Source organism: Vicugna pacos, chromosome 6, assembly GCF_048564905.1.
Source record: "Vicugna pacos chromosome 6, VicPac4, whole genome shotgun sequence".
Classification (NCBI taxonomy): Eukaryota; Metazoa; Chordata; class Mammalia; order Artiodactyla; family Camelidae; genus Vicugna; species Vicugna pacos.
The window spans coordinates 29338838-29364384 of NC_132992.1; the positions used below are offsets into that span (position 1 = coordinate 29338838).

At 48.2% G+C, this 25547-nt stretch overlaps 2 protein-coding genes, 1 long non-coding RNA gene and 1 other non-coding gene across 4 annotated transcripts in view; 2 read left to right on the forward strand and 2 right to left on the reverse strand.

Moving 5' to 3' along the window:
• The window catches only part of RYR3 (ryanodine receptor 3), a 195396-nt gene extending 177596 nt beyond the window's left edge, over nucleotides 1-17800 (forward strand). The window contains exons 67-77 of the mRNA XM_072962745.1: nucleotides 2440-2570; nucleotides 6182-6224; nucleotides 6687-6814; nucleotides 7362-7422; nucleotides 7745-7891; nucleotides 10710-10844; nucleotides 12035-12191; nucleotides 13244-13308; nucleotides 13680-13780; nucleotides 15894-15945; nucleotides 16853-17800. Coding sequence (XP_072818846.1) covers nucleotides 2440-2570; nucleotides 6182-6224; nucleotides 6687-6814; nucleotides 7362-7422; nucleotides 7745-7891; nucleotides 10710-10844; nucleotides 12035-12191; nucleotides 13244-13308; nucleotides 13680-13780; nucleotides 15894-15945; nucleotides 16853-16948 — 1116 coding nt within the window. The 3' untranslated portion in view covers nucleotides 16949-17800. The remainder of the gene's footprint in view (nucleotides 1-2439; nucleotides 2571-6181; nucleotides 6225-6686; nucleotides 6815-7361; nucleotides 7423-7744; nucleotides 7892-10709; nucleotides 10845-12034; nucleotides 12192-13243; nucleotides 13309-13679; nucleotides 13781-15893; nucleotides 15946-16852) is intronic.
• On the forward strand, nucleotides 890-966 carry TRNAA-CGC (transfer RNA alanine (anticodon CGC)). The gene has a single exon. It is a non-coding gene; the product is annotated as a tRNA-Ala (tRNA).
• LOC140696842 (uncharacterized) lies at nucleotides 5364-12040 on the reverse strand. The gene is made up of 2 exons (XR_012073404.1): nucleotides 11076-12040; nucleotides 5364-10954 (listed from the first exon to the last, which is right to left on the reverse strand). It is a non-coding gene; the product is annotated as an uncharacterized lncRNA (long non-coding RNA).
• Nucleotides 17801-17926: 126 nt separating the features above from the next.
• Nucleotides 17927-25547, reverse strand: part of AVEN (apoptosis and caspase activation inhibitor) — a 154500-nt gene continuing 146879 nt past the window's right edge. The window contains exons 4-6 of the mRNA XM_072962748.1: nucleotides 22177-22272; nucleotides 19193-19553; nucleotides 17927-18399 (exon numbers count right to left, since the gene is read on the reverse strand). Of these exons, the coding sequence (XP_072818849.1) occupies nucleotides 18284-18399; nucleotides 19193-19553; nucleotides 22177-22272 (573 nt within the window). The 3' untranslated portion in view covers nucleotides 17927-18283. The remainder of the gene's footprint in view (nucleotides 18400-19192; nucleotides 19554-22176; nucleotides 22273-25547) is intronic.

Sequence of the window (25547 nt, forward strand, 5' to 3'; positions counted from 1 at the left end):
GCTCACGTGGGCTAGACTGTCCCCCATGGCACATGCCAGTGCCAGGCACATTGGTGAGGAAACAGCTGGAAGGCTGGGCTCAGCTCGGGTAGCGGGGTCTCTCCCTCCATGGAGACTCAGGGCCTCTCCCTTTCCACCTGGCGTCTCCATGTGCTCTCTCCAGCTCAGTAGCTGGACTTCTTACAGGTGATGGCTTGGGTTTCCAAAAAGAGCACGAGAGGAAGCTGCTAGCCCTGCTTAAGGCTTAGGCTCAGAACTAACAAGGTGCCATTTCTACTGCATTCTGTTGGTTAAAGCAGGTCATAGAGACAGCCCAGATTCATTGTTGCACAGAGGGTGAAGGGGGCACGCCAGGGCATGAATACCAGGAGGCATGGCTCACTGGGGCCATCTTCAGAGCCTGTGACAGTTATGGCCATCTTCAGTCATTGTGTTTTACATGTTCCAAGTCCACATCTGTTTCTACTACACGACAATTTTTTTCCCATTACTTTTTTTTTTTTTTTTTTTACTTCTCTTAAGTAGGAAGTTTCCTTGGCTCTACACCAAGCCATTTTCTCCCTGGAAAAAGTCCAGGAAATCTTCTCCTATCCTTGAGGCCCTCACTTCCCCAGCGGGCTGCAGGATCACATAGGAAGCCCAGCTGCCCCACTGGAGAGAGCGCGTGCCCTAAACCACACTGAGGGCACCACTGTAACAATGAAAGCACAGATTCTGGAGCCAGGATCACAATTCTGCCACTTAACCTCACCATTCCTCCATTTCCTCTCTGTTCTTTTTTTAAAAAGGGTATTATAATAATAACACCAACTGCTAAAGTTGCTGAGAGGATTCAATGAATTAACATGTGTAAAAGTAGTCAGAACCAGAGTAGCAAACACTGGAGGGTGGGGGGAGGGTGTAGCTCAGTGGTAGAGCACATGCTTCGCAGGCACGAGGTCCTGGGTTCAATCCCCAGTCCCTCCATTAAAAGAAAAGAAAAAGAAAACAGAATAGTGAACACTAGAGCATGTTAGCTACTACTCCTTAGGTCACCATCCAAGGTCATCTTGTCGGCTGGGGTGCAGATGTATGGGTGACCTTGGGGGAAAAAGAAACGCTATCTAGGAAATAAAAATGTGGAAGTTCTGCTTACAAGGGTACATAGACTGATAAAAGATTGAAGGGAATGCTTCAAATCCCAGCGATCAGTGCTGATCCAAAACTGGGTATTATTACTGCTCTTCAGAGCCACCTGCACCCAGCAGACATCAGCGCATCTTTCTCTGCTTCCCCTCCCACATCATCCCCGAACCAACAGCAGTCACTGATTCCACCCAGTGTGCAATGCCCATTGTTAGCCTTCACCACCTTTCTGTCATGATTCTTTTATGTCCTCAGTGTTGTTTAAAAAAAAAAAAGGTAGGCAGTAACTCTTTACAAACCATTATCTAAATTTTGTCTTTGTGTGCTGAAAATAAAGGAGCAGTGTAGGGTGCATGGCTGTCATGAGCTTGGAGAAGGACTCACTGGAAAAAACAGTTTGGAGACCAAGGTCTCAGGGTTGTTGCCAAGTAACCAGTAGCTTCCCAGCTGGATGAGAAGCCCTGGCTCTGTGTGAATTAAGCTTTTCTGGCTAGTCTGCCATCTCATTGCCTGATATTCCCATAGGATCCTCTGATCTCATTTAACTCTGTCCCTTATTTGAAGTGTGTGTGTCTAGTGAGGGTTGGGGCAAGTGGATTATTTCCCCAACATCTTCTGTGTACATTCTCCTTTTGTGGTAGGTCTTTATAGCCATGCCATCATATCTAGGCTAGAATCAAAGTTACAACTTTGATTACAAATAAGAGAATGGGGAGTGATTGGAAGGAACAAGCAAGTGTGCCTGGCAGGAGCTCTTCTCAGAAGGAATCTCAGGAAGAAAAAATTCAATAGGAAAAGACTATATACAGAGCCCAGCGGATCCTCATTCTGACTATTAAACCATATTTCATTAACCAGACTTCAGAGACATGAGATGAGTATGATCCTAGCTGTTGGAGGGGGTTGGAATTTTTCATCATATTCCTGCAGCTGTCCAATCTATTCTAGACTAATTTATTGTCCTTTCTAAGTCGTGGTTTACCTCCAGCCTGAGTTTTAGGAGTTCAAATTCATTTGGCCCTGCAGTTCATCTAAATACGGCCTTCTCACCAAGATGGAGCAAGCCCAGTTTGTATTACCATCAGCTGTTTAAAGGCTGACCCAAGTCAGATCAGCTTTGGAGAGGGAGGTGTGTTAGCCGCAGGAGTGAGAAGTGAGTTAGTTAGCTGTGGACCTACAGCTACGCACCCTAAGAATCCCACTACGAAGAGGTTGCTGCCCTGAAGTTGGAAGGCCAGTTGGCAAGGTGTGCACGAGAGAGGGTGTTCTAATTAGAAAGCCTTCTTAAAGTAACTGGTGTCTTCCCACTCCCAGGTCCCTCTGGTGGTCTTCAAAAGAGAAAAAGAAATTGCCAGGAAGCTGGAGTTTGATGGCCTGTATATCACCGAACAGCCTTCTGAAGATGACATCAAGGGGCAGTGGGATCGCCTGGTGATCAACACCCCGTAGGTGCCCCTCCCCCCGGCCCCAACCCAAAAAGGAGTCTCTGCCATAAAGAGAATCACGTCTTCTTCACCAGCCCCGGAAACTCATGAATAGGAACCTTCCTTGGTTTCTGGGACTTGTTTTCTTGCTGCCTTTTCAATCAAGTAGCCTGTTGTGCCTCTGACAGCCGTACATATCTCTCAGAGGGGGACAGAGGATGTTCTCAGGAAGTGCCGAGCAATTTAATTAAGACCAGATGGTCCAGCACAATATTACTTATTCCAGTTTTCCATGTTCGAGTCACACAGTGTTTCTCTGGCCCAAGGGATCAAGCTGAGCAGCTTCTCCAGAGTCCCCAGATGTCACAGCACCGTCTCTGAAGCCTTGTCCTAAAACAAAGAGCTTGGTTTGAACTTCTCCTAATATCATTTCATAGGCAGTTCCATGAGCAGTTAAAATAGGACCAGCTGGGTGGGGGTGTTAAGACCTGCAGGGCTACGCCTGCCTTCCTGGTTGGCACAAGTATAATTACCAACGTGGGGGGACAGAGCATTGACTCTGGAGGCAGAGAGGTGGATACGGAGTCAGCTCTGTGACGGTGCTGTTCATGATCTGGGGCGAGGGAATCAAGTTCTCAAAGCCTGTTTCCTTTTCATTAATAGAGGAATGAGAATACTGCCTCCCACAGTGCTGGGAGGATTCGTGAATGGATGTCACATGCCTGGCGCACGTTGGCGCACGGCTGTTAGTCACTCCCTTCCTGTTTAAGAAATGGCCGTCACAGTTAGCGAAGGCGACGCTCTAATGCCAGCGTAATCCCAGTAGGGAAGAATGAGAGCTGCAGTGTAAAGTGATGGAAGAAAAGTAAAGACATAGGGCTGAATGTGTAAACAAAGCTGACTGCGCCAATAAAATATCCACGTCTAGAAACAAAATCGTTGACCCCTGGGGAGGAAAATGCTACTTACGCAAAGATGTTTAGGCAGATTGAGAGGCAGCTTGACAAAGGCACAGCTGAGTTTTTTGAGTTCTGTTTGTTTGGGTTTTTTTGGGTTTTTTTAAATAGTCCTTAGAAAGGGAAGCCTCTTCTCTTAGGCAAAAAAAAAAAAAAAAAAAAGTGTGAGCATGCAAATCAAAGCCCCATTTCTGCCTGCAGTTCGCTGCCCATCTCCCCGCTTAAATAAGAAAAAGTACTAAGACTTATTTCTGACCTATTGTCATTATAGTGCAGAAATTTTGAATATTAAATAATTCCATTCTTCGGCAAGCTTTCTGCAATTATCAGTAATGCTTGCGTCTGTGGCACAAAAGTCCCAGTAAAAAGGCAGTTCAGTTTCTAGAAATTTATCCTAAGGAGATAATGGGACAAGTACACTAAACTGTCCCAGCAAAGATAATTGCTAGTATTTATTCGAAGTGGCTTAAATGATCGTGAATAGGGAAATGTACGAATAAGTAGAACGGCTGTTTTAAAGCATTTAGATACTATATTCAATAGCTTGTAATAACCTATAATGAAAAAGAATATACGTATGTATAACTGAGTCACTGTGCTGTGCACCAGGAGCTAACACGACATTGCGACTAGACTTCAATAGCAAAATTGAGCTCCATAAGCCTTCAGTTCTTCACAGGAATGGCCTCATCGTGCAGGTAGTGCCTTGTAACCTTCTTTCAGTTAACTATATATCTTGGAGAACCTTTTAAATTTTGTTTTGCTATTGTTAAATACACATACAGAAGAAATAGAAAATGTATGTGTGTATTTTAATAATATTTTAATAATTTTAATAATAAAGTGAACTACAAAGGTTAAAAACTGGAGCATCCCTGGAAACTCTGAAGTCCAGATGTTAGCGGCCCTGGTCCTATCCTCCCAGACCCCAGCTAACCCCTCTCCTGACTTCAGTGGTATCCATTCTTTTGCTTTAGTGTGTAGGGTTACCACTTAGGTGTGTGTCCCTAGATGCATGGTTTCATCTTAACTGGTTTTGAAATGTATGTAAATGGAGTTACACAGCGTGCATTGCGCTGTCATTTGAATCCTTTGCTCCACACCACATTCAGTTCTCATCTGTGTTGAAGTGTGTGACCACAGTCTGGTCATTTTCAGAACTGTAGCATTTTCCGTCTATGTTGTCGTTTATTTATCCATTTTCCTGACAGTGTACATTTCATCTGTTTCCAGCTTCTGGCTGTTCCAAACAGCGCTGTAAGGGATGTTTTTATGCCTGGTGCACAACTCAAAGAGTTTCTTTAGGGCAGAGACCAGGTAGAGTAGAATTTGCTGAACAGTAAGATGCACAAAGTTGGTCCTGATTTATATGAAGCCAGCCCCCGGTGAGTTCCTGCTCCTCGGCCTCCTTGTTGGCACTTGCCCTCAGATAACGTGGCTCGTCTGGTAGGTGTGTAACGGCATCTCATTGTGCACTTCACTGATTTCTAAAGAGGCTGAGCATCTTATATGACTTTTCCTGACCATTCATCTATAGATGTGTCATTTATCAATACAGTTCCCTTCTGAAAATTCTTTGCCTACCCCACATTTTAAGGACTATTACCAAGTAAAATTATGTTTTCTACCTTGAATGAGCTTCTGTACCTAGTCAGGGGGCAGGAATACTCAGACCAGAGTAAGATCCCGCCTGTGAAAGGGTCACGACCAGAGCCTCCAGCCAGTGGCCCTTCAGCATCACTTGTGGGTTTTTCCACTTACGACAAAATGGGGCCAAGGCTGAGTTGTACGTTACAGACCACGTGTATAAAAGGTTTAAGAGAAAGGAGATATCAGTGTGGACAGAGGGAGACTGGCATGTTTTTGTTTTGTTTATTTTAGGTTCTAAACACAATACATAAAAAAAATCAAATAGCTGAAAAATGGACAAAGAAAGTCAAAGTAATTTTTTCCCGTTCCTCAGAGATGAAACCTAGGAGCAGTTTACTCTATAAATCCAGCATTTTTGCTTTTAGGTGGCATTTGGATGTTTAAGACAGAGACTGCTTTAACTATCCAGAAAATTGCTTTGTTGTCTTGTTTAAAGATCGCTGCTCTGTTGGCACTGGCTCAGGGTTCTTCTTCGGAGAGGTCCAGGAACAGAGGGAGGCCCTCCTTCCTCATCACCAACTTGATGGGCCTTATGGACTAGGGGGCTGTCGTGTTTCAGAGCTGACAGAGCTACTGTGATCCCCTGGCTGGAAACATCCTAGTTAGGGACCCTGTCCACACCTCCCACTGCTGTGTCCTCAGCACCTGCCCCATGCCTGCTGTAAAGAGGGTATTCAGCGGGTCCAGGTTGAATGTATGCGTCTCCTACAGGCTTTGGTTTCTAGTGAGACTGAGATCAAGACACATATACCTGCTTCTGTCAAGTCTGTCACCACAATTCCTGGCTCTTAACCGTATCTTTGAAGTCGAAAATGCAGAGTTGCTTTCCAGGTGTTTCAGAAGGCAACGCAAAGTACTGAAACCAGAAATCAGACCTGCAGTGACTCTGAACTTCAGTCAGGTCTTGAATTTTTCAGTGAGCAGGACAAAACTCTAGAAGATCACAGGTCCAGACTCTCAAACCCAGCGTTTCTTGGTGTGCTTGCCTTCATGCTAAGAATCTCCCTTTTTCATTTTCTTTTTCAGATCTTTTCCTAATAACTACTGGGACAAGTTTGTCAAGAGAAAGGTATGCCTTGTCAGTGGGGGTGAATTCCATGACCTCGAAGAAATGTATTTTTTTTAAGTTCTCCATAGACAAACATGATTTAAATTTAATGCTGCTTTTATGTTGATGAGAAGACTTGTAAGTCATAGAAGGAGTTTTACATGGACGTATGTAGGTTTAGGGTTCGTTCCACACTCATCTGTCTTAAACAGTTAACACAACCACTGTTTCTTGCATCCCAGGTTCTTTCTCCCCTCCTAAAAGATGGCTTGAAAAACAGATTTTGCTTAATTGACTTTATCACTTCTGTTTGCTCTGGGGGTTATTTTTTTCTCTTTATTTTCCTGTTGCATTTTGAATCATGTCTTTATCGACCCCTTGGAAGAGCCCAGAGTATAACATAGCTCTTAAGACACTGGGGCTGGAGGAAACGTTGGCGGTGACGCGTGGCCTGAGCTCACCCAGTCGCCCTCTCTGCTTTAGGTGATCAACAAATACGGAGACCTCTATGGCGCAGAACGCATTGCAGAACTCCTGGGTTTGGACAAAAATGCCCTTGACTTTAGCCCAGTGGAAGAGACCAAAGCAGAGGCGGCCTCCCTGGTGTCATGGTACGAGCTTAGGTGTTAAATCCCGAAGTCTGGCTCACATAGACCCTCTGTCTTTCCAGTCCTCCACTGGGTTCTAGGGAGGAAAACTCACAATCGTGTCTTTGTCCTTTCTAGCTCTGGTCTGGCCTAAGTGTTTCTTCTGGGTTCTAATATATGGGGAGGAGGGCACTGCTTTTAAAAATCTAAAGACCTACCAGCCTTCATGCCTGATAGAGCTGAAAGAGAAAGACTAAAATTTAAGGGCGGGAAGGCATAGCTCAGTGGTAAAGCACACGGTCAGCATGCGTGAGGTCCTGAGTTCAATCCCCAGTATCGCCATTAAAACAAACAAACAAACAAATAAACCTAATTACCCCACCCAAAAAAACCCCAAAATTTTAAAAATATTTAAAACTTCAGGATGTGTGATTCAGCCCTTCTCATGGTGAACACATACAACTTGATCAAGCTCAAACCTGAGAGGAGGAAAACTTTAATTTTTCCCCTTTTTATGCACTTAACTAAATCTTGACATTTATAAGTTTTGTAATTATTTGTTCCCTTTTAGGCTGAGTTCCATCGACATGAAGTACCATATCTGGAAGCTGGGAGTTGTTTTTACCGACAATGTAAGTATGGCATCTGGAGAAGCACAATCCTCTGCCCCTAGTCCAGGGATGTCATTAGATGCCGCAAAGAAACAAGCTATGGAGGGGGCCCAGGAAGACTCATGGAGTCCTTAGTACAGACGCAGAGGGAGCAAGACTGTCTCGTGCAATAGTGTTAAGACACATGGGGTTTCACTGGCAGGTCTGGGGCCGGCTCACAGCTCCTCGGCACCTAAACACCCTCTGTCCTCACCCTGCCCCCAAAGATGAGAACAGTTGGTTTAATGAGCACATCACGAGGCATAAATGCCTGAAAAGCTGCTACATTTCTTCCATCCCCCAGTCCTTCCTCTACCTCGCCTGGTACACGACCATGTCAGTCCTGGGCCACTACAACAACTTCTTCTTCGCTGCTCATCTGCTGGACATCGCCATGGGCTTCAAGACTCTGAGGACGATCCTGTCATCCGTCACTCACAACGGCAAACAGGTATTGGGTTTAAACTGGTGTAGAATGGGGCGGACCTAGAGATGGATTGGAAAAAACGGGTAGTACACTTGTGCATGACAGGAAGGTACGTGTCACGGTGTATACTACACCTTTCTTGGCCCAACACTGGAGTGAATAGTGACTGGTTTTGCAAAATTGCAGCCATCCCTCAAGAGGCATAAGATACTGATTCAGAAACCCTTAACATTTAAATCAACCTATGTAGTTAGAAAACTGCCCAGGTACTTCTGATACGAGCTTCCAGTTAAAAACCAGTGACACATGTACACACATACATAGCTATGTGTGTAGACAGGTGTGTGTGTGTGTCTCTGTATATATAGTGCTATATCCATATGGCCATCGCTGTATCCAGTCTCATCAGTATAGAGTGTCCTCTACAGTACTGTCAGGGTCAATCCCTTGATTAAACTCCCCCAATGGCTCCTCCTGCCAACAGATTCAAATCCTTAGCATTTTAGTCCTCATTAAGTGCAACTCCATGAATGAGACATGTTCCCTCACATCTCTAAATCTTTGTATAGGAGAAGGGAACAAAGGAGGAAGTTAAAATGTGCTCAGTTTGGTACAGCCATTACGGGCAACAGCATGGTGGCACCTCGGAAAATTAAATACAGAATGGCCGTCTGAGCCAGCAATTCCATCTCTGAGTATATATCCAGTGACTTCATCTTGAAGTCAGTATCTCAGAGACACCTGTGTTCCCATGGTCTCAGCAGCATCATGCACAGTAGCCAAGAAGTATAAACCACTTGTGTCCACGGTGGATGAGTGGACAAGGCAGACCTGTTACGAACATGCAGTGGCATGTGAAGGAAGGCAGTTCTGCCATTCGCAACAATGTGGATGAATCTGCAGAACATTATGCTTGGTGAAATATCCAGACACAGAAAGACAAATACTGTTTGGTGTCACTTATATGTAGACTCATAAAAAAGGTTAACTCCTAGAACCGGAGTTGCCAGGGGCTGGGGGCAGGTGGGGCAAATGGGGAGTATTGGTCAAAAAGTACCAACTTTCAGTTATTACGTAAGTAAGTTCTGGGGAGCTATAAAGCATGGTGATTATAGTTTAATACACCGTACTGTGCACTTGAAATTTGTGGAAAGAGGAGATCTTAAGTGTCCCCTGCACACTCGGTAACTAATTAACTTGATTGTGGTGATCATTTTATAACATCATAAATTAAATCATCGTATTGTACACCTTAAAAAATCAAAATAACCAGAAAAAAAGTCAAGTTAACCTTTAATTGTTCTAAAATGAAAGGGTACTTGATCATCAGGTGTTAGGGTGGCTTGTTTCTCTAGGCTTCTGGTAGCAGCAATAGTCAGCGTTTACCCGGCTGACACTAAAAAGAGTGGAGGAAAGCCCGAGAGAGCAATTCGGTGCCACATACAAAAAGCTAAACTTTGGGAGTCAGGACAGAACCTGTGATACAGATGTTCGCTTGGAGTGTGGTAGCTGCTTCCTTATAGATTCCTGGGGGAAAGGGCATTATTTATTATTTCTACATGTGCGTCTTGGGAAGTTTTATCCATTACGGTGGCTTTTCCCAAAAGATGTTGAAACTTCGCATTTTGATTTGGCTTAATGGCATTATCATAAAATGAAATGTTTGATGAACCTTAAATGAAAAGTTTAAACCACGAATCTCTTTCATGGGCTTGCTGACTAAACTCTGGCAAGATGGTTTTTTTTAAACGTGCCAGATACTGCAGTCAGCGCACAACTGCCCTGCAAGGTAGATGTTACACGCACCTGACAGATAAGAGAACTGAGGCTCGGAGAGGCTTATTTCTCCCAAGAGCACACAGCTGCTAAGTGGCAGAACTTAGGTTCAAGCCCATTTCTTCCTTGGTGCAAAGCCGAACGTCTTTGTCTTTTTCTAAACCAGCTGCTTTCTGCAAGGTCTGCTGTCTGAGGTTCAGGTTACTAAATTCATCATTCAAGAAGCAAGCCCTTGAATCTCTCTCTCCTGGTACTTATCTGGCACACACTGTTGTGTGTAACCACTTGAGGACGTAGATTTTATCTTGTTGATCTTCACAGCTCCAGCCCAACACCTGGTCCCTCGGGGAGGCGAGATGGGCAGGTCCCGTGCCGTCCTCAGTTATGGTTCCTCCTAAAGCTGAGAAATAAACCCAAAAGCCCTACGACCCCGGCAAAGGTCTGAGGCAGGTTTCTTGGTTATGGAGAATGTCACTTTGCTCAACTATCATTATTCCTAAAGTAACTTCAAAGCTGTGACAATTGTCCAGTTCGTGGTTAGTTACGAAACAGTGTGATGAAGGGATATGGGTGAGTCCAAAGAACCTGTAGTTTCTTTAGAAGCAGCCTTGGAGTAAAAGCTGCATCGTGAAGCCTCAGGTCACTGCTCTCTCTGTAAAAGAACAAAGTGACCGCCCTCCTAGCATCAGCACTGTCCTCACCCTTCACACGTGCCCAGCGCGGCACCCCAGTGTTAGTCTGCTTGGGGCACCGTAACAGAATCCCCGAGACCTCTCTCCTTGGCTGCCTCGTGCTGCTTTGTCACTGCACACCCCTCGGTGCACTGGCCGCCTGGTACCTCTCCTCCTGTGTCCTCATCTCTTCCGGTAAGAACACCAGTCCCATTGGAGCAGAGCCCTACCGGCCTCATTTTAATGTAATCACCCCTTTCAGGGCCCTCTCTCCAACTGCAATCACATTCTGGGTGTTGGGGGCCAGGGCTTCCCCTCTCCTGTTTTCTCGGAGTCTCTCACGACTTTCAGGATGGAGAAGACCCACCTCCTCTTCCCCCCTCTCCCGCCCCCAGCTGGTCCTGACTGTCGGGTTGCTGGCCGTGGTGGTCTATCTCTACACGGTGGTGGCGTTCAACTTCTTCCGCAAGTTCTACAACAAAAGCGAGGATGACGAGGAGCCCGATATGAAGTGTGACGACATGATGACGGTGAGACCCCGCGGGGCGCCTGGCCCCCGGCCTGGCTGGGAGAGAAGGGCCCCCGAACAGAACAGAAATGAGAGTAGGATGTGATGTCTCGGCCAAGAGGGAGGCGGGCGCTGGGAGGAAGAAAGAGACGGACTAGGTTTCACAAGCACTCGTCTGGGCACCGGTGGAAGGAGGGGCACACTGCAGGGGTCATCCTCCATCAGCATCGGTGTTGGGGACGATGTGAATTACCTGCGTCCACCTCTCACGGAAGTCAAGCTTTGGTTCTTTGCCTCTGAGAGCTGGGAGCAAGGCCCCATGAGTCTGGTACTCAGTTTTTTTCCACAAACCAGTGGGGGTTCATTCAGAACAGCCATGCCATCTGAAAAATGTCACAGCAGCAAGATGGGGTCAGGGTCCTGTCAGGGGACAGAAGGTCTAGCTGAGCCAGTGTACCGCTGCAGTAGCATCTCTCAGTATTTCCAACAACCAGATTTCAGGAAAAGAAAGTGTGTTCCAGGGATAGGTGACAGTAAGCTGTCCGCGCCTGCGATCATTTCTCTAGAAAACGGAGATACTTTTTGGCTAAAAACTCTGTATGCTTTCTCGGGGCGAGCCCCCCCGAGACAGCAACCCTACAGTGTCTAGAGCAGCCGTGCGGCCAGCGCCGTCCCTGGCTTTGGACTTAAGAGCCGTAAGCCTGCCCTTGCTCACACTCCTCCCTACCACAGCAGTGGGGGAGCGCATCCCACTCTGTGATCAGGACCCAGTGTCCACGCAGGCGCACACCTGCATCTCGGGGGAGACGCTGCAGAACGCCCTGCCCTCTCAGGTGCGTGGAGGACGTGGAAGTGGGTGGGTGAGGCCTTTCCTTCATACGTGGCACATGCCACCCTCATCAGGGCATAAGGGTCTTTTAACTTCTTTACCCCTTTGGTGAATTCTCATGTGTTTGTCAGACAGTTCAAAACTGTTCTTAAAAACGAGTTAGAAATATCTTTTAGAGGCTACCTGTAACAGCCTTTGCATCTTTGTAGACACCAGGGTGCAGGGGACAGTTCGCAGTATGAACGTGTTACCATGAGGCGCCCCTTCTCCTGCCTCAGGGCTGTCGTACTTCGATCTAGCTACATGCACGATCTGACCATCTCCCTAAAAACAAACAGAACGCTGTGGCTCACACCTGAATCACCGTGATTTTTCTTCCCTAGTGTTACCTGTTCCACATGTACGTGGGAGTGAGAGCTGGAGGTGGCATCGGCGATGAAATTGAAGACCCTGCCGGGGACCCCTACGAAATGTACCGCATCGTCTTTGACATTACCTTCTTCTTCTTCGTCATCGTCATCCTGCTGGCCATCATCCAAGGTATGGTAGCCAGCTCTCTTGTATGCACAGGGCTCAGTCAGCTTCTCTTGTTCTTTCTGCATCTATGACTTAACTTTTATATAAGGAGGCTTGTGCATTCACTTACTTGTTAATTCAAGGACATTTCTTGAGCATCTACTGCACATAAAGCCAAAGCTACACCCAAGCACTGACACAGGAAACTGGAGCATCCTTAACAGAGGACCCCGGCTCCTTCACTGGCCCCTCTGAAGTGATCCCTTCCTTCTCCGCTGCTCCCTAGATTCCTCCTGTGGCTAGTCTTGCCCCCCCCCCAGCCTCCTGACTCCTGCCCTCCTCATTTTCCTCCCAGGCAGTGGGGTGGGGAAGGAGCACAAAGAGGAGCTCTGAGTGTGTGACTTGTTTTCCCCTTCTTTGTGGGGAGGGGTGCTGGTATCTTTAGTCAACAGTTAGTCGGGAATTAGAGAAAGATGGTGATGAATTGAGTTGGAGTCCTGAGGTACCTGAGAGACATGCAGGTGCAGTTCACTGTCACAGGTCTTTGGTGCGAGAGACAAGTCAGGAACGGGATAGGGTAGAACTATTAAATATAACCACACACAAAACACGTATTGACTACAAAAATCAAATAAAAGAAATGGGATCCATCAGTGGTGGCAGTGAAAGATGTGGGTGTTGAGATTTCCCAGAAAGAAAAGGAAAGAAACTGAGGAGGAACCCTGCCTGCATGCCCGAGGGGCTCGGAGAGGGAGAAGAGCCCATTGGGAAGGGAATGGCCACGCAGACGGACAGGAGGGGCGGGAGGAAAGCGTGTCGAGGGGGAGTGAAGAGTTAGCATCAGACACTGCAGGGGTGCAGCCTGAGGGACAATGAGAAATGGCTGGCCGGGATGCAGTGTTTGAAAACAAGTTGTTTTTTTTGCCTGATTGTGCTTTAATTGAAAAGTTCAGCTTTAATTTTTTTTACGAGACAAAGTGGCCCCTGCTATTCCCTCTAGTATTCCTCATTCCTCTCCCTGACTACTAAACAGATCATTTAAAGCGCTTTGCCTGTCTCTGTACTGAAAATTCCAGGTCTGATTATCGATGCTTTTGGAGAGCTGAGAGACCAGCAGGAACAAGTGCGGGAGGATATGGAGGTAATGTTCTCCTGCAGCCAACTCTCTCTCACAGCAAATGGATTTTTAAAATAGGTTCTATTAATTAGGGCCAGCCCTAGGCAGAGTTACCAGCAAAGCTTGTTTTCCATGCCTGTCCTCGTCTCTGTGCCCAGCTACCAGCTCTGGGCATCCTTTCTGCTCCACCTGCTGCTTCCACCGTGTCCCGTGCATGGGTGGGAGCAGGAAGCCCCCATTGGCTAGAAGCTAGCGATGTGACACTGTGCAGTAGGTGACTAACTGCCTAAAGCATTAAAGCGAGAAATCTTTTTCAGTGTCTCTCCATCACCCTTTTTCCACCTGCCTGTAATGTCACGCCTACTCATGCCATTACTGCCTCTTCTTTTTCTTAGACAAAATGTTTCATCTGTGGGATTGGCAATGACTACTTTGACACGACCCCTCATGGTTTTGAAACACACACCTTACAAGAGCACAACTTAGCCAACTACTTGTGAGTATCCTTGGTCAGCAGAGGTGATGGGGCGGTGGGGAGAGCGGCAGCCTGAAAACAGAGTTGTCATAGCCTTCACTCTCTGATGCCTGTTCCTCCTCTGTCTCTGCCTCCCAATTAGGAAGAACTTGCAGGGATTGCCATGATCCTGTATCTTTGCCCATATTGTAAAAAATTTCTTTTGTATTTTTGGGGGGTGAGGTGTGACCCCAGGACCTTGTGCATGCTAAGCGTGTGCTCTACCGCTGAGCCATCCCCTCCCTTGCAGCCTCCCCCCAATTTTGATAGATTGGTGCTGCTCCAAGTTAATGTCAGCCCTCCCATCACCATATAATATTTTTTATAACCCTAAGCAAGAAAAAAGTTTGTGGACCCACTTTTCCATCCTGCTTCCTCCTTCCCTTCCAGCAAGACTGGAAAAGGGTGTACGCTCACAGTGCCCGATGTGCCTTTCTCACTCTCGTTTGAGCTCCCTCCAGTCCGGCCTGTCAGGGTGGCCAGGGCCCTGCAGGTTGCTGGAGCTCAGGGCCACTTCTGAGGACTCCCAGGTCCGTCCCCTCCTGGTAACACCTGAGCGCCACGCGAGCGGGGTTTTCTCTGGCTGTACCTGTTTTCACGCTGCTCTATCCCAGCCCCTGAGGCCTGGCACCCAGTAGGTCAATCATCAATTTTTCACTCAAGAACAAGTTACTCAGGGCCTATGAACCTTAAAACTTAGAGAATTTCTAAGGAACAGAGATCACTTGACAGTTCCGACTCTGTGACTCATCATTTTCAAGGAAAGAAACTGCTGGGCTCTGCTCCCCGGCCTGCCCCACCCGCTCTGGGTCTATATTTTATTGTGCAGAAAGCTCTAACTTTTCTTGAGGATGGAACAGGCCTTACCTTTAGGGAAAGGTGTTACTGTCAAAGTAGCAACGATAAATCTTTTTGCTCGAATGAGTTGCTTAAGACAAAAACACAGGTTTAAAAGCAAAATATGAGCACACCCCACCTTGAGTCATCTCGCTAAGAGGGTCTGCATCTTCATGGAGGAGATGGGGTGTCCTTCTGTAAAAGGTGAGGCCGCAGCCAAGGTCAGGCCCAGTGAAGAGAGAAGAGTGAAAGGAGGGCGTTGTGGGGTCTGGGTTGGGACCCCCTTCCAGCAGCAAGCTCAAGGGGAGAGAAACCGTCCTGTCCACGTTTGAAACTCCCCACTAAAAGTGGTGCTATCAGCTTGCTAGGAAGGGAATAGTGAGTATCCTCCAGGACAAGATATTGGCCATGCCTCCTTTCTTAGTCTGATAAAGGAAAAGGAAGGAAACTAATATATTTATTGCCTCTGCTGTGGGCCATGACTTAAAACTATATGCCTATGAATAGCATGCGAGAACTGAAAATCTGGGGCTCAGACTCTCCCCACCCTCAGAAAAATGCTATTTCTGCTTTGTCTTCCTTCCACCAGCCTCACCATCCTTCTCCTGAAGGGCACGGGGTTGGTCCCTTCGGAGGCTGTCTTTGAGATCACGTGACGTGAGCTGAGACCAGCCCCAGCCTCCTGGGATGCCTGTGTGTTCCAGACAGACTCGAGCCTTAGATGCATCCCCATTAGAGCAAGTGAAACTACGCAGGCCTTTCTCAGTTGTCTGTGATAAAAACACACCATACTTCTGGAAGAATCAGGGCAACTCAATGAGATGAAATGCTTCCTCCTTTTCCATGACCGACCTTTCAGACAGACACATCAGTCTACATTCTGATATGCTGGACTCCTGAAAATTCTACAGTAAGCGTTTTTGGTTACCAGTTTGTTGTTTAGGATCATTTAAAACAATAAAATGGTAGCCAAATCCTTCCTCACAAGTGATCTTAGCTCCAGGTTTGAGACCAGTAAAATGGACCTGTTCTCGCAGGAAAGCTCATTTTAAGATCAATGTATATATTATTGCAAAGCCATCGATGGGGTCTGTCATGCCACACGGCCCCAGGCCTGAAAGGCACCGTGGTCAGCAGTCAACAGCGGGTCCCATCCGCTCGCTGGTTCACTTGACTGGGTACATGAAGTGTGGTCTCCTAAGCAGAGTATCTCACATTGTCTTTTTCTCAGTTGTTACACCTTTTTTCCTTGTTCTAGGTTCTTCCTGATGTATCTGATTAATAAAGACGAAACAGAGCACACGGGTCAGGTGAGAAATACCTTGAAATAAGACTCATACCGCTGCGGTAGAGCTTCCCTCTGCTAAGTCTGGACCCAGCCGAGCACAGGCCCAGGTGGTAGCCAGGGGACGCCACTAGTCTCGTCTGTGCGGTTTTCCACCGCTTTCTGCATTGTTCCACCGTCTCTTTGTGACCTAAGAAGCCAAAATTCTAAGGCAACTTCAGTCTATCCCAGAAGGCCCCCCTGGTTATCCAACAGACCCTGACATTTTCTAAACCCTCTGGGTTGCTGCTTCAGAGCAGCATAGCTGGAGGTGGGGAGAGCACGACAGAGAGGAAGGCAATGCGAAGCCAAGGGGGTGGCTCTCGCGAAGAGCAGAGGCGGCAGGAGCATGACAACGGCCCCGGGTGTGGGTGACGCTGGGGACGTGGAGGTGGGGGTGTGACAGCGTGAGTGAGAGGCTGTGTCAAAGGGAGTCTGTGACTAAGTATGGAAGAGAAACGTAAGGATCAAGAGCAGGGGAGGAAAAGGGAGGTGGCCAAGAAAGCAGACATCACTGTATCTGTAGGAACACGTCACGGCTCAGGCACCTGAAAGAGAGGAAGTGGGTCCAGGTCCGGCCTGGGCGCTCCAGGCTTCTAAGTGGATCTGCTGCTTCTACCAGAAGACATGGCCTCAGCCTATTTAAGTCTCTTCAGTGGCGACCGTTGAGTTGGTTTCACTGTGGGTGGGTGGGTGGGTTGGTTTTGGGGTTGGGGTGCCAGGAGAGAGGAACAGTGAGCTTTTGCCCCCAAAAGAGCCTGGGAATACAGCAAGAACGAACGTGTCTGTCAGGCCTCATGTAAACCCACGTCAGTATTCCTGAAGGAAGACATAAGCTGGAGTTCACCTTCCTATGGTTTAAAAAGACGCCCACTTTGTTCCCGTTATTCCAGGAATCTTACGTCTGGAAGATGTACCAGGAAAGGTGCTGGGATTTCTTCCCGGCTGGCGACTGCTTCCGGAAACAGTACGAAGATCAGCTTGGGTAAACGCGCATGAGAGAAGCCTCCGCCGTTCTGGACGGCCAGCTCCTAGTGAAATAAAAACCTTCTCTTACAGTCCTGCAACATCTTTGAACAGGGACGTTTCCTAAATGCCTCCCTGACAAGAAAGTGTGTGTGTTACAAAACTGAAGTTTGGGAATTGATTGGGCTTTTTGTGCCTAACGGACGTCCATGGTGGGAGATAACCCGTGGTTGTCAAAAATGTTAAAAGAAAGTGACAAAGCACCAAGGATGCTCTCGTTGAATGCCTTCCAGTTCGAATGAGTTTGCTGGGATGGCGTCACTGAGGGCAGGGCTGGAGGGTCTGACGTCTCGAATGTCACATGACAGCCTCCCACTAGTGACGCAGGTGGTCTGAGCTACAAAAAAAAAAATCATTTTAACTGCAGTCTCATTTCTCCCATGGTACTTGCTAGTGAATGTATCCAGAATCAGCTTGAAAAGCTTTAAGCAGTTAAAGTAGAAAAAAAAAAAAATACCACCACTTTGTCGACACTGAAATATCGATTAAGTGCCTTAAAACCTCTTTAGAGGTAGCTATGCAAGTTTTTATGTTTATGTTCGAGATGGACAGTTCCATTAATGAGTTGTGTTGATCTTCTGTCTTACTTTATGAAACGGCACTTGAAGGTTATTCATATACTTTTTTTTTCCAGTAACAGCTTGTCAACTGCTGTTATTAGAAGAAAAATACTGTACTGAACCATCCAGGAAAATCTCAATCTTACGCCGAATTGAGTAATGCTTTCTGGTCCCCTGTAAGTAGTGGAGCTGCTGTGTTTAGGTGGCTCTTTAAATAAAATGAAGCGCCCACTGCAATAAAGTAATACGCACCCATCCGTTGGTTTGGCCTCTTGTAATGCACCACCTTCTGGAGGATTTACCACCACACTGTGACTGCTGGGAAAAGGGGCACATGACAAATAGCCTAAAGGTTCCCTGCACAAGAAAGGAAAAGCAATCCACAGACCAGCATTTGTTTATTTTGGCCAAATGCATGCCTGGTTGCTTGGGACGCTTCTCTTTATCAGCGCACCTGCTATGCTGTAAACAGTGAGAGGAAGAAACAAGGGCCTTAACGTCTCCCACCCTTAAGAAATCTACCCAATTACTAAGCCAGAGAACAAATACGATGAGCCTCTTAAATGTATTCTTTTGGATGCTGCTGAACAGAGGTAGGCGTTACCGCGCTAAGCATGACGGACACACTGGCTCGGGGCATGCGTGGCAGCCAGCTGTTCTTGGACAGCCTGGGGCCCTCCTGCACAAGGCAGCCCAAGTTGGCTTCAGGTACTTTTTCTGTCTGTTTTTCTTTTGTTATTAGGAAATCATGCTGTCCAGCCAGTCTTCAAGCTCTTCCTCGGTAACACTTTTTGATATACTTGGTTGCTTCGACTCCACATTCTTTTCCTCCAACACAGATGCTCTTGCAGGATCTGAGAAAATGAAAGCAGTGTTAACACCTTCACGTTAGCCCCCCAGCTGAGGGGTAGTGCTTCCCTGGGGTTTGCTCCATGGCATAAATCGGCCCTAATATTGCTCACAGTAAGGGGAAATGCTCTTATTATTCTACTCCCTAGAAGATCTAATAATATCTAAAATTAATAAACGGGGTTGAGATTTGCTCTTCTATTTATTTGGATGCTGAATTTCCCAGTTCACTAGTTTTTGGGGTTTTTTTTAAGGATCAATAGCTGAGTTTTCTTTTTACTATCGCAGCAATCCTGCAGAGCCACTAAGAGTCTGAATGTGGCGTATGGACAGGGTGGTCGTCCGCCTCTCCATGTCACGAGGGCCACCATCTAGCAGAACACACACAGGTGCAGAAGTGTTCTCCTGTAAAAGTAAGATCCAAACAGCAAGCAAGAAGCACGCAGAGAGTCTCGGTCAACTGGCCTGTTCAGACTGTCGATTGAAAGGTCTGTGGCTGCACAGCTGAGGCCGAGAGGATCTAAATGCCTGTTTATGGCACGAGTTCAATCTGCAGCCCAGGTTTAATACTGCAGGCAGGCAGTATTGGAAGGCCGGTTTATTGAGCGGGAGCAGTGTTGTCAGAAAGGTCAGCTCAGAGGGAAGCGGAGACGTGTGCACAGAAATAGACGTCAGTGGACAAGGCCAGATCGATGCCTGACACTGATGGAGATGTGCAGGGATGTGAGGCCGGTGGGGATGTTCGCACAGAAACACCAGCAGCAGGAAGAGGGAGTGGGAAGAAAACGAAAGCCCTACCTTTTTCTTCTTGGGCTGCTTCTCCATCTTTCTCGGATCCCAGGTCCTGAGCTGTCTGGTCTGATGAGAGGTCGCCTCCCTCTTTTACAGGCGCATCTAAATTAAGCAGCAGATCCAGTTCTTCTTCCAAATGGTCCACTGCCGACAGCAGCAGGTTAGCAGGGTTCTGCAGACCCTGGGAAGGGCCGGGTCCTGGGCGATCTTTACCCGGGTAGGTGGGACAGCCAGCAGCGGCGGATTTCAGCTCAGAGAGGGACCCCTTTCCTCCAGGCCCCAAGGGCCCCTTTAACTGCTTCCCTAGTCCCTTGCCATCATCATTTCTCTTTGGTTTCACCTGAGGAAGCTCTAAAGGCAGGGCGGTCTGAAAGAGAAGCACAGTTGAGTTAAAAACAAGAGTCCTACCATACTTGCTCAAGCAAAAACGAAAGCTAAGGAAGCCATCAGACTGGGTGGACTGGGAAACTCAGCTCAGACAGGAAGTTCACAAAGTGTCTCCATCCGGGCGGTAAATGTGGGAGACCTCACGGAAACACAACAGGGAGGCTGCGCCTCCCACTGGGCCCCCCCTCAGCTATGTGCTAACCAGCTCAGAGCTGACATCAAGAGGGCTGGGTGTTCCTGTCTCCAGCCGGAGAACAGACGGCCCCATGGGGCTACGTGAGCGTGTACCTAAGCCTGCAATGAGCCAGACAGCTGTAGAGGCACCAAGAAGTTATTAGCACCTCAGATCTGTTCACTGGACTAAAATGCAGGAATAGCAAGGTGAAGGGACAGATTCACCCAGGAGAAAAGAGAACGGCTGTCACTAACATTAGTTGAGGAAAAACTGCCAGACCCGAAAGAAAACATTCTATTCGATGACGTGTAAAAAGTCCAAAAACAGGCAGCGCCCATCTCTAGTACGAGGGGTCAGGACGGTGGTTTCGGGGAGGCGGTGCCTCGGCGGAGTGCGGGGGGGGGGGTCCCGGGTGTTGGCAGCACTCTGATCCTGGATCTTGGTGCTGATTCCATGGTTATAAAGACTCATGTGTGTGCTCTTCCACATGTTATAATTTAGTAAAGTTACACTCCCCAGGTGACTGACGTAGAGGAAGGCCGAGAACCACGGTTCTGGGGCAGACCTGGGGTGACTAGCCTGGCATCAGCGTGGACGGGGCCAGGAGGAGGTTCAGCCGCTGTTGGAGGCATCGCCCCCTCACTTGTACATTTAAGCATCCCGAGCAGATCCAGTTTGCTAGTGACTCCTAAAGACTTTCAGGACAGTATGACTTTACACACAAACTTAAATACTCGTCCAGCATTCTCAGTGAGCGGGCAGGGCAAAGCTGGGATGCAGTTCCCTGTTCTAATCCTGGAATCATTAATTCAGTTGTTCTGGATTCATTGTCTGGTATTTTTTGTTAACTCCCCTAGTGATTCTAAGGTGCAAAAACAGTTGAGACTAACTGCTCCACATCACTGGGGGTGGAGGGGGGGGTAGGTTCAAAACTATTTAACCAGGTTTTTAAAGTTACCGCAGTTGTTTTGTATCTTTCCTCTAAGGCCTGCCACTGCCGACATCCATCACTTTCAAAGGCTCACATTTCCCATTTCTCTCCTGAGTGCTGGGGCCCCCATCACCTCATCTCAGTGTTTCCCTGAAGTGTTCTGTTAACCATTGCTCACTGTGTGAGATCGAACCAGGCATGTCAGAACTTCGACCATCTCCGGACACTCAGAGGAGAAGTCAGACTTATCCAATCACAAAGACAGTCCCAAACACCCCCAAATATTCTTAAGCCCCAGGGTGATTTCCCATCAGAGGCAAATGACATCCTACTCCTCCGCTCCACTCCTAAGTGTCCTCCAGCCCTGAATTCTATGTGCTGCCCTAAATTTGAAGACGAGTGCTTGCCATGGAAACAGCAATGGGGGGGGGGGTAACTAATTCATGACTATGCTCAACTGGAGCATCACGTTCAGTAGCAGAACAAAATTGGTCATTTTAGTTGCTGGGATTCTATTTAAAATTAGTACTGCCCATAGTTTCACTTTTCCAAAAAATCCAATCAAGCCACAATTAAATTTCAAAGTTCCTTATGATATAGCCCTTGGGCCCCTCCCTCTTAGCTGTCTTACTGGTATCTCCCAAATGTATATTTTCAGCCCTTAATTCTCAACTATAAATGTCTATACCCAATTGACTGATACTTTCACTTTGCTGTCTCAAACACAAACCCGTAATGTCCAAACCTCACCCTGATACTAGCTACCACGGAGTCGCACAGGTTGGAAAACCTAGATGATGTCTTTGCAGCTCCCTCTCCATTTCCAGTATCTCACTAAGTCCTGTTAATTTTTAATTTTTGTTGTGCAGTGCCTCTTCATAAAGTCCAGTTCTCTGCCATCATTACTCTGGTCCAGGCTACGGTATTACTCACCTGGGCTGTGCAGTTGCGTCCGAATTTGCCTCCCCTCATCTACTCTTGCACGGACGTCCACGTGCCGAACTACCTATAAACACAGCCACCCGCATACAGCCCGCTCTGCGTTCTGCAGTCAGAGTGTTCTCTGCTACTGTCATCACTACTGGCAGTACAGCTGCTAATGCCGGTCTGATTGGGCCACTCTTCCTTAAATCCCAGCTCAGATGCTCTTCTACTTTGGATCTCAGCCTGTCTGTCCCTTCTTCAGGAAAGCCATTCGTAATCACGCCACAGTAGACTGGGTTCACTATTATACATTCTTACAGCCCACTGTACTCACCTTCACAGGACTTAGCACAACTTGATAATTTGATCAATACCCAACTTTCCCAATGGGTTATGCTGCGTGAGGGCAGGAACCACATCTGTCTGTCCACCCCTGTCACCTCAGGGCCCAGCACGGAGCCCGGCGCACAGAAAGGAAAAGCCGGGTCTGAGACACCCTGCAGGGGCACACCTTCCCCCCTTTCCTCCCCTGCTCTAGCCCACACCAGCTTCAAGATGCCGTCAGGGTCTTACCTGGACCAATTCAGCAGCAACGTTGAGTCGGAGGGAGAGAGGTAGCTCTTGAAGGGCTCGCACCAGTGACTCGCAGTCCACGTAGAATGCTGGATTCTATATTAAAAAAACAAAGACAGATTGATCAAGAAGATTACGTACGGTCTTTCAGGAATAAAAGCACACAAGGTGATAGGAAGTAACTGTAAATAAATCATCCATCACTTTTTAGCTGGGAGACATCAGCTCATAAATCACACATGCTATGGTTGTAATTTCTATCATCTCTGCATTAAAATAAACCCGACCAAAACCAGCCCCTGGAGCCATAGGCTGTCAGAGCAGCAGCAGGGTCATGATCGTCCCACATCAAGACTGCGTGGAACCCTGGAAACTACAGGTTTCTTGGAATTACTAGAAAATTCAAAGCATTTAGTGAACTCTCACTGGACGTTGTCTTACAAATTCAGATGGCGGACCTTCAGGAGCGCAGGGAGGAGCTGTCGGGGCGGTGGGATGGGCTGACCGGCACAGCCCAAGGAGCCCGTGGGGTACACTTCTCTCTTCCAACCAGCAAGCAGAGCGTGGGAACATACCCTCCGGCCGGCAGTGCTCTGCGTGAGGCCCACACTGTACGCTCCACGCTCCCTCTGGCTCCCTTCCCATTCACAGAAGCAAAGTCCTGTCCAGCAATGACCTCCCAAACTGACCGTATTTGAGAAAACATTCCAGATTGTAACATGACCCCTCACAGGGGCTTCTAGGTGCCCTGGCCACCCAAGAGAAGACAAGACCGAAAAGGTGGTTACGATGACCTCACGTTAGAGGCAGACACCACCAACCACCCCGTCTAGGGACTGTCACGGGCCCAGGCAGAACCGTGTCTTACGTGACAATCACTGACTTCAAAGGAGAAGAAAATCCAGGGTCACCTCATCTCCATTCCACCGTAAAGATGTCTTGGGTAGATGGGTTGAAAGTTACTGGAGAGGGGGCGTCAGTCCTGGTGGACTCAAGGAGAGCCCCAACACCAAATCCAGACCCGCTCTAACCCCCGAGCCCCACGGCAGGAGTCACAGGGCTCCGTGAAGCCACGGAGCTTCCCAACCGCCCTGCTGAAACCTCCCGGGGACCGCTAGCTCTTAGGTCAGCAACTGGAAGAAAGGAACTGACATCTAAAAACAGACATTAGTCAGGGGACAGGATGGAGGCTAATAAAGCCCTGGTAAGAACACGGGAAATTCAGTCCCTGTGCAGGTCTCTCCTCCGTCCTGCGCTCGGCTCGTCCTGTGCGTGATCAAGGTCAGGCCAGCCTTTGTTTCCAAGTTTGGAGAGACCCTCTCAAACCACTAGAGAGGTGTGATCCTGAACGCTCGGCACATGGGTAAGTCACCCCATGACAAACGAGATCTCACCCTTCCCACGGCCAAGGTGTCTGCAAGGTCACACGTGTACACACACGTGTATGGAAGAGCGTGGACTCTCCCTCCGCCATGCCCGCCAGCCACTCACGGCTGCTCTCTCTGCTCCCTAGAGAAGGACCCTGAGTCGTGCTACGGCCTGGCCAGAAGGGCCCAAACTTCCTCTGCCCCTTTGGCATCCTGTGCAACATGACTACAGGTAAATTGTGAATAACGGAAAGTCTGCGAGACCCGGGGACTGGTCGGGCTGTGCTTGTGTGCCGAGCCCTGAACGACGGACCTCCAGCTACTGCAGTGTCCCCCCCCCCCACGTTCCTAACTTCCACCCACCACCCAAGGCCCAGCTGATAGGCCACCGCCTCCAGGAGGCCCTCCAGACACTTCAGCCCAGCACAGTGATTTCTCCTTAACTCCTTACAGGAGTCCCAAAGCCTAGAACCTACCATCAAATGCCACTGTGTAAGAAGACGTCCCCTTTTCTGTCACCAGTTTGTCCCCTAAAGGGCTAAAGCTGAGGGCCTGAGATATAAAGTGAGCTGAAATGAATTGCTTATAATAGTAAAGAGTGAAAGACAGGTGTAATTGGAATAACCATGAATTAGGTTTTTTGCTACATGTTTTAAAATAACTGGTGGGTCATCTTTGCCTGGGGAGCCCCGTCCCCACAGCCACCTGGCCAACCCTCATGGTCACTGTGCCACTGGAGCGCTCAGCCTGGCCTTGGAGCGGGGACACCCCGGTGCCCCCTCTCCTGCGGTCTCTGAGGCTGGCAGAGGGAGGCCAGGCTTGACTGTGAGAGCAAGCCCGCCAGCCCACCTCTGTCGTTAGTGTGCACAGAACTCGCTCGGTCTGGGTGGTGAGAATCCATAATCCTGAAGGTTCCTCTCCACCCAGGAACCCAGTCGGGCTCTGAGTCTCAGCGTCTGTGCAAAGGTACACCTATGGGTGAGAAAAGAACCTGCTAGGAACCCCACTTATAGCTTTAATCAGACCATTCCACCTTCCTCGGGGGCTACGGCTCTCACTGCCGACATGCATTTGGGACTCGGGGACCACAGGTCCATTTGACAGCACAGGTGCCCAAATGAAGCAGCTCCCGGGAGGAGGCTGGGCAGCGCTCCGTGACCCAGGTTCCCAGCCTCACTCTGAACCGGCCTCTCTGGGGGTGGGCCTGGGAGTCTGGGCCTCAAGAAGCCAGGCGTTCAGGAACCACCGCACATCACCCAGCCCTCGGCAGCTGCTCGAGGGAGCTCTGAGTAAATGTCACTACATCCACAAAAACAAAAAACGGAATGAAAAATAAAAAAGCTTCAAGTGATTTAAAATAATAATAGATATGTTTTTCACCCTAAGAAGTTCTCCGCCCACCTATTTCTTCCCTTCATGCCCCCACATTGTCCAAAGGACAGATCTGAAAACCCCACTCCCCTGTGCTAAGGGGGCCACCATGGCGGAAGCAGGGACCCTCACTGCCAGGCCACATCCCCTTCACCCTGCCCGTGAGCCACAAAGGTGTGAAGGCGAGTCACAGCCACGGCGCCAGGCCCCTCCTGTCATGGTGCCCTTTGAGGACCTCCGCCACGACCCACTTTCAAACTCTTCATTGTCTTGTCGCTGTCTGCATTGGGGACTGACAGAGTGCATGAGGAACAAACATACATAATTTTAAATTCTTATCCTCTCTCTCTCTCTCAAGGAAGCGGAAAGAAAGAGAACCCAGTGAGGAGTTAAGTGGGACACAAACAGTTCTTACAGCAAAATGATGAATTCAGTCTTAGCTGCGTCCTACTGAAACCTTAAGTGCAAAATATTCACAACCAAGCTTGCCTTCTTTCACTCCATCACTCACCACTACTCACCCAGTCACCAGGCTAGAAAGCTTAGCACCACTGCAAGTCTTTCTTGTCCTCATGTCTCATATCTGGCCCGTGACACAATCTACCTCGTCCTCGGCTGGAGTCCCACTGGTCA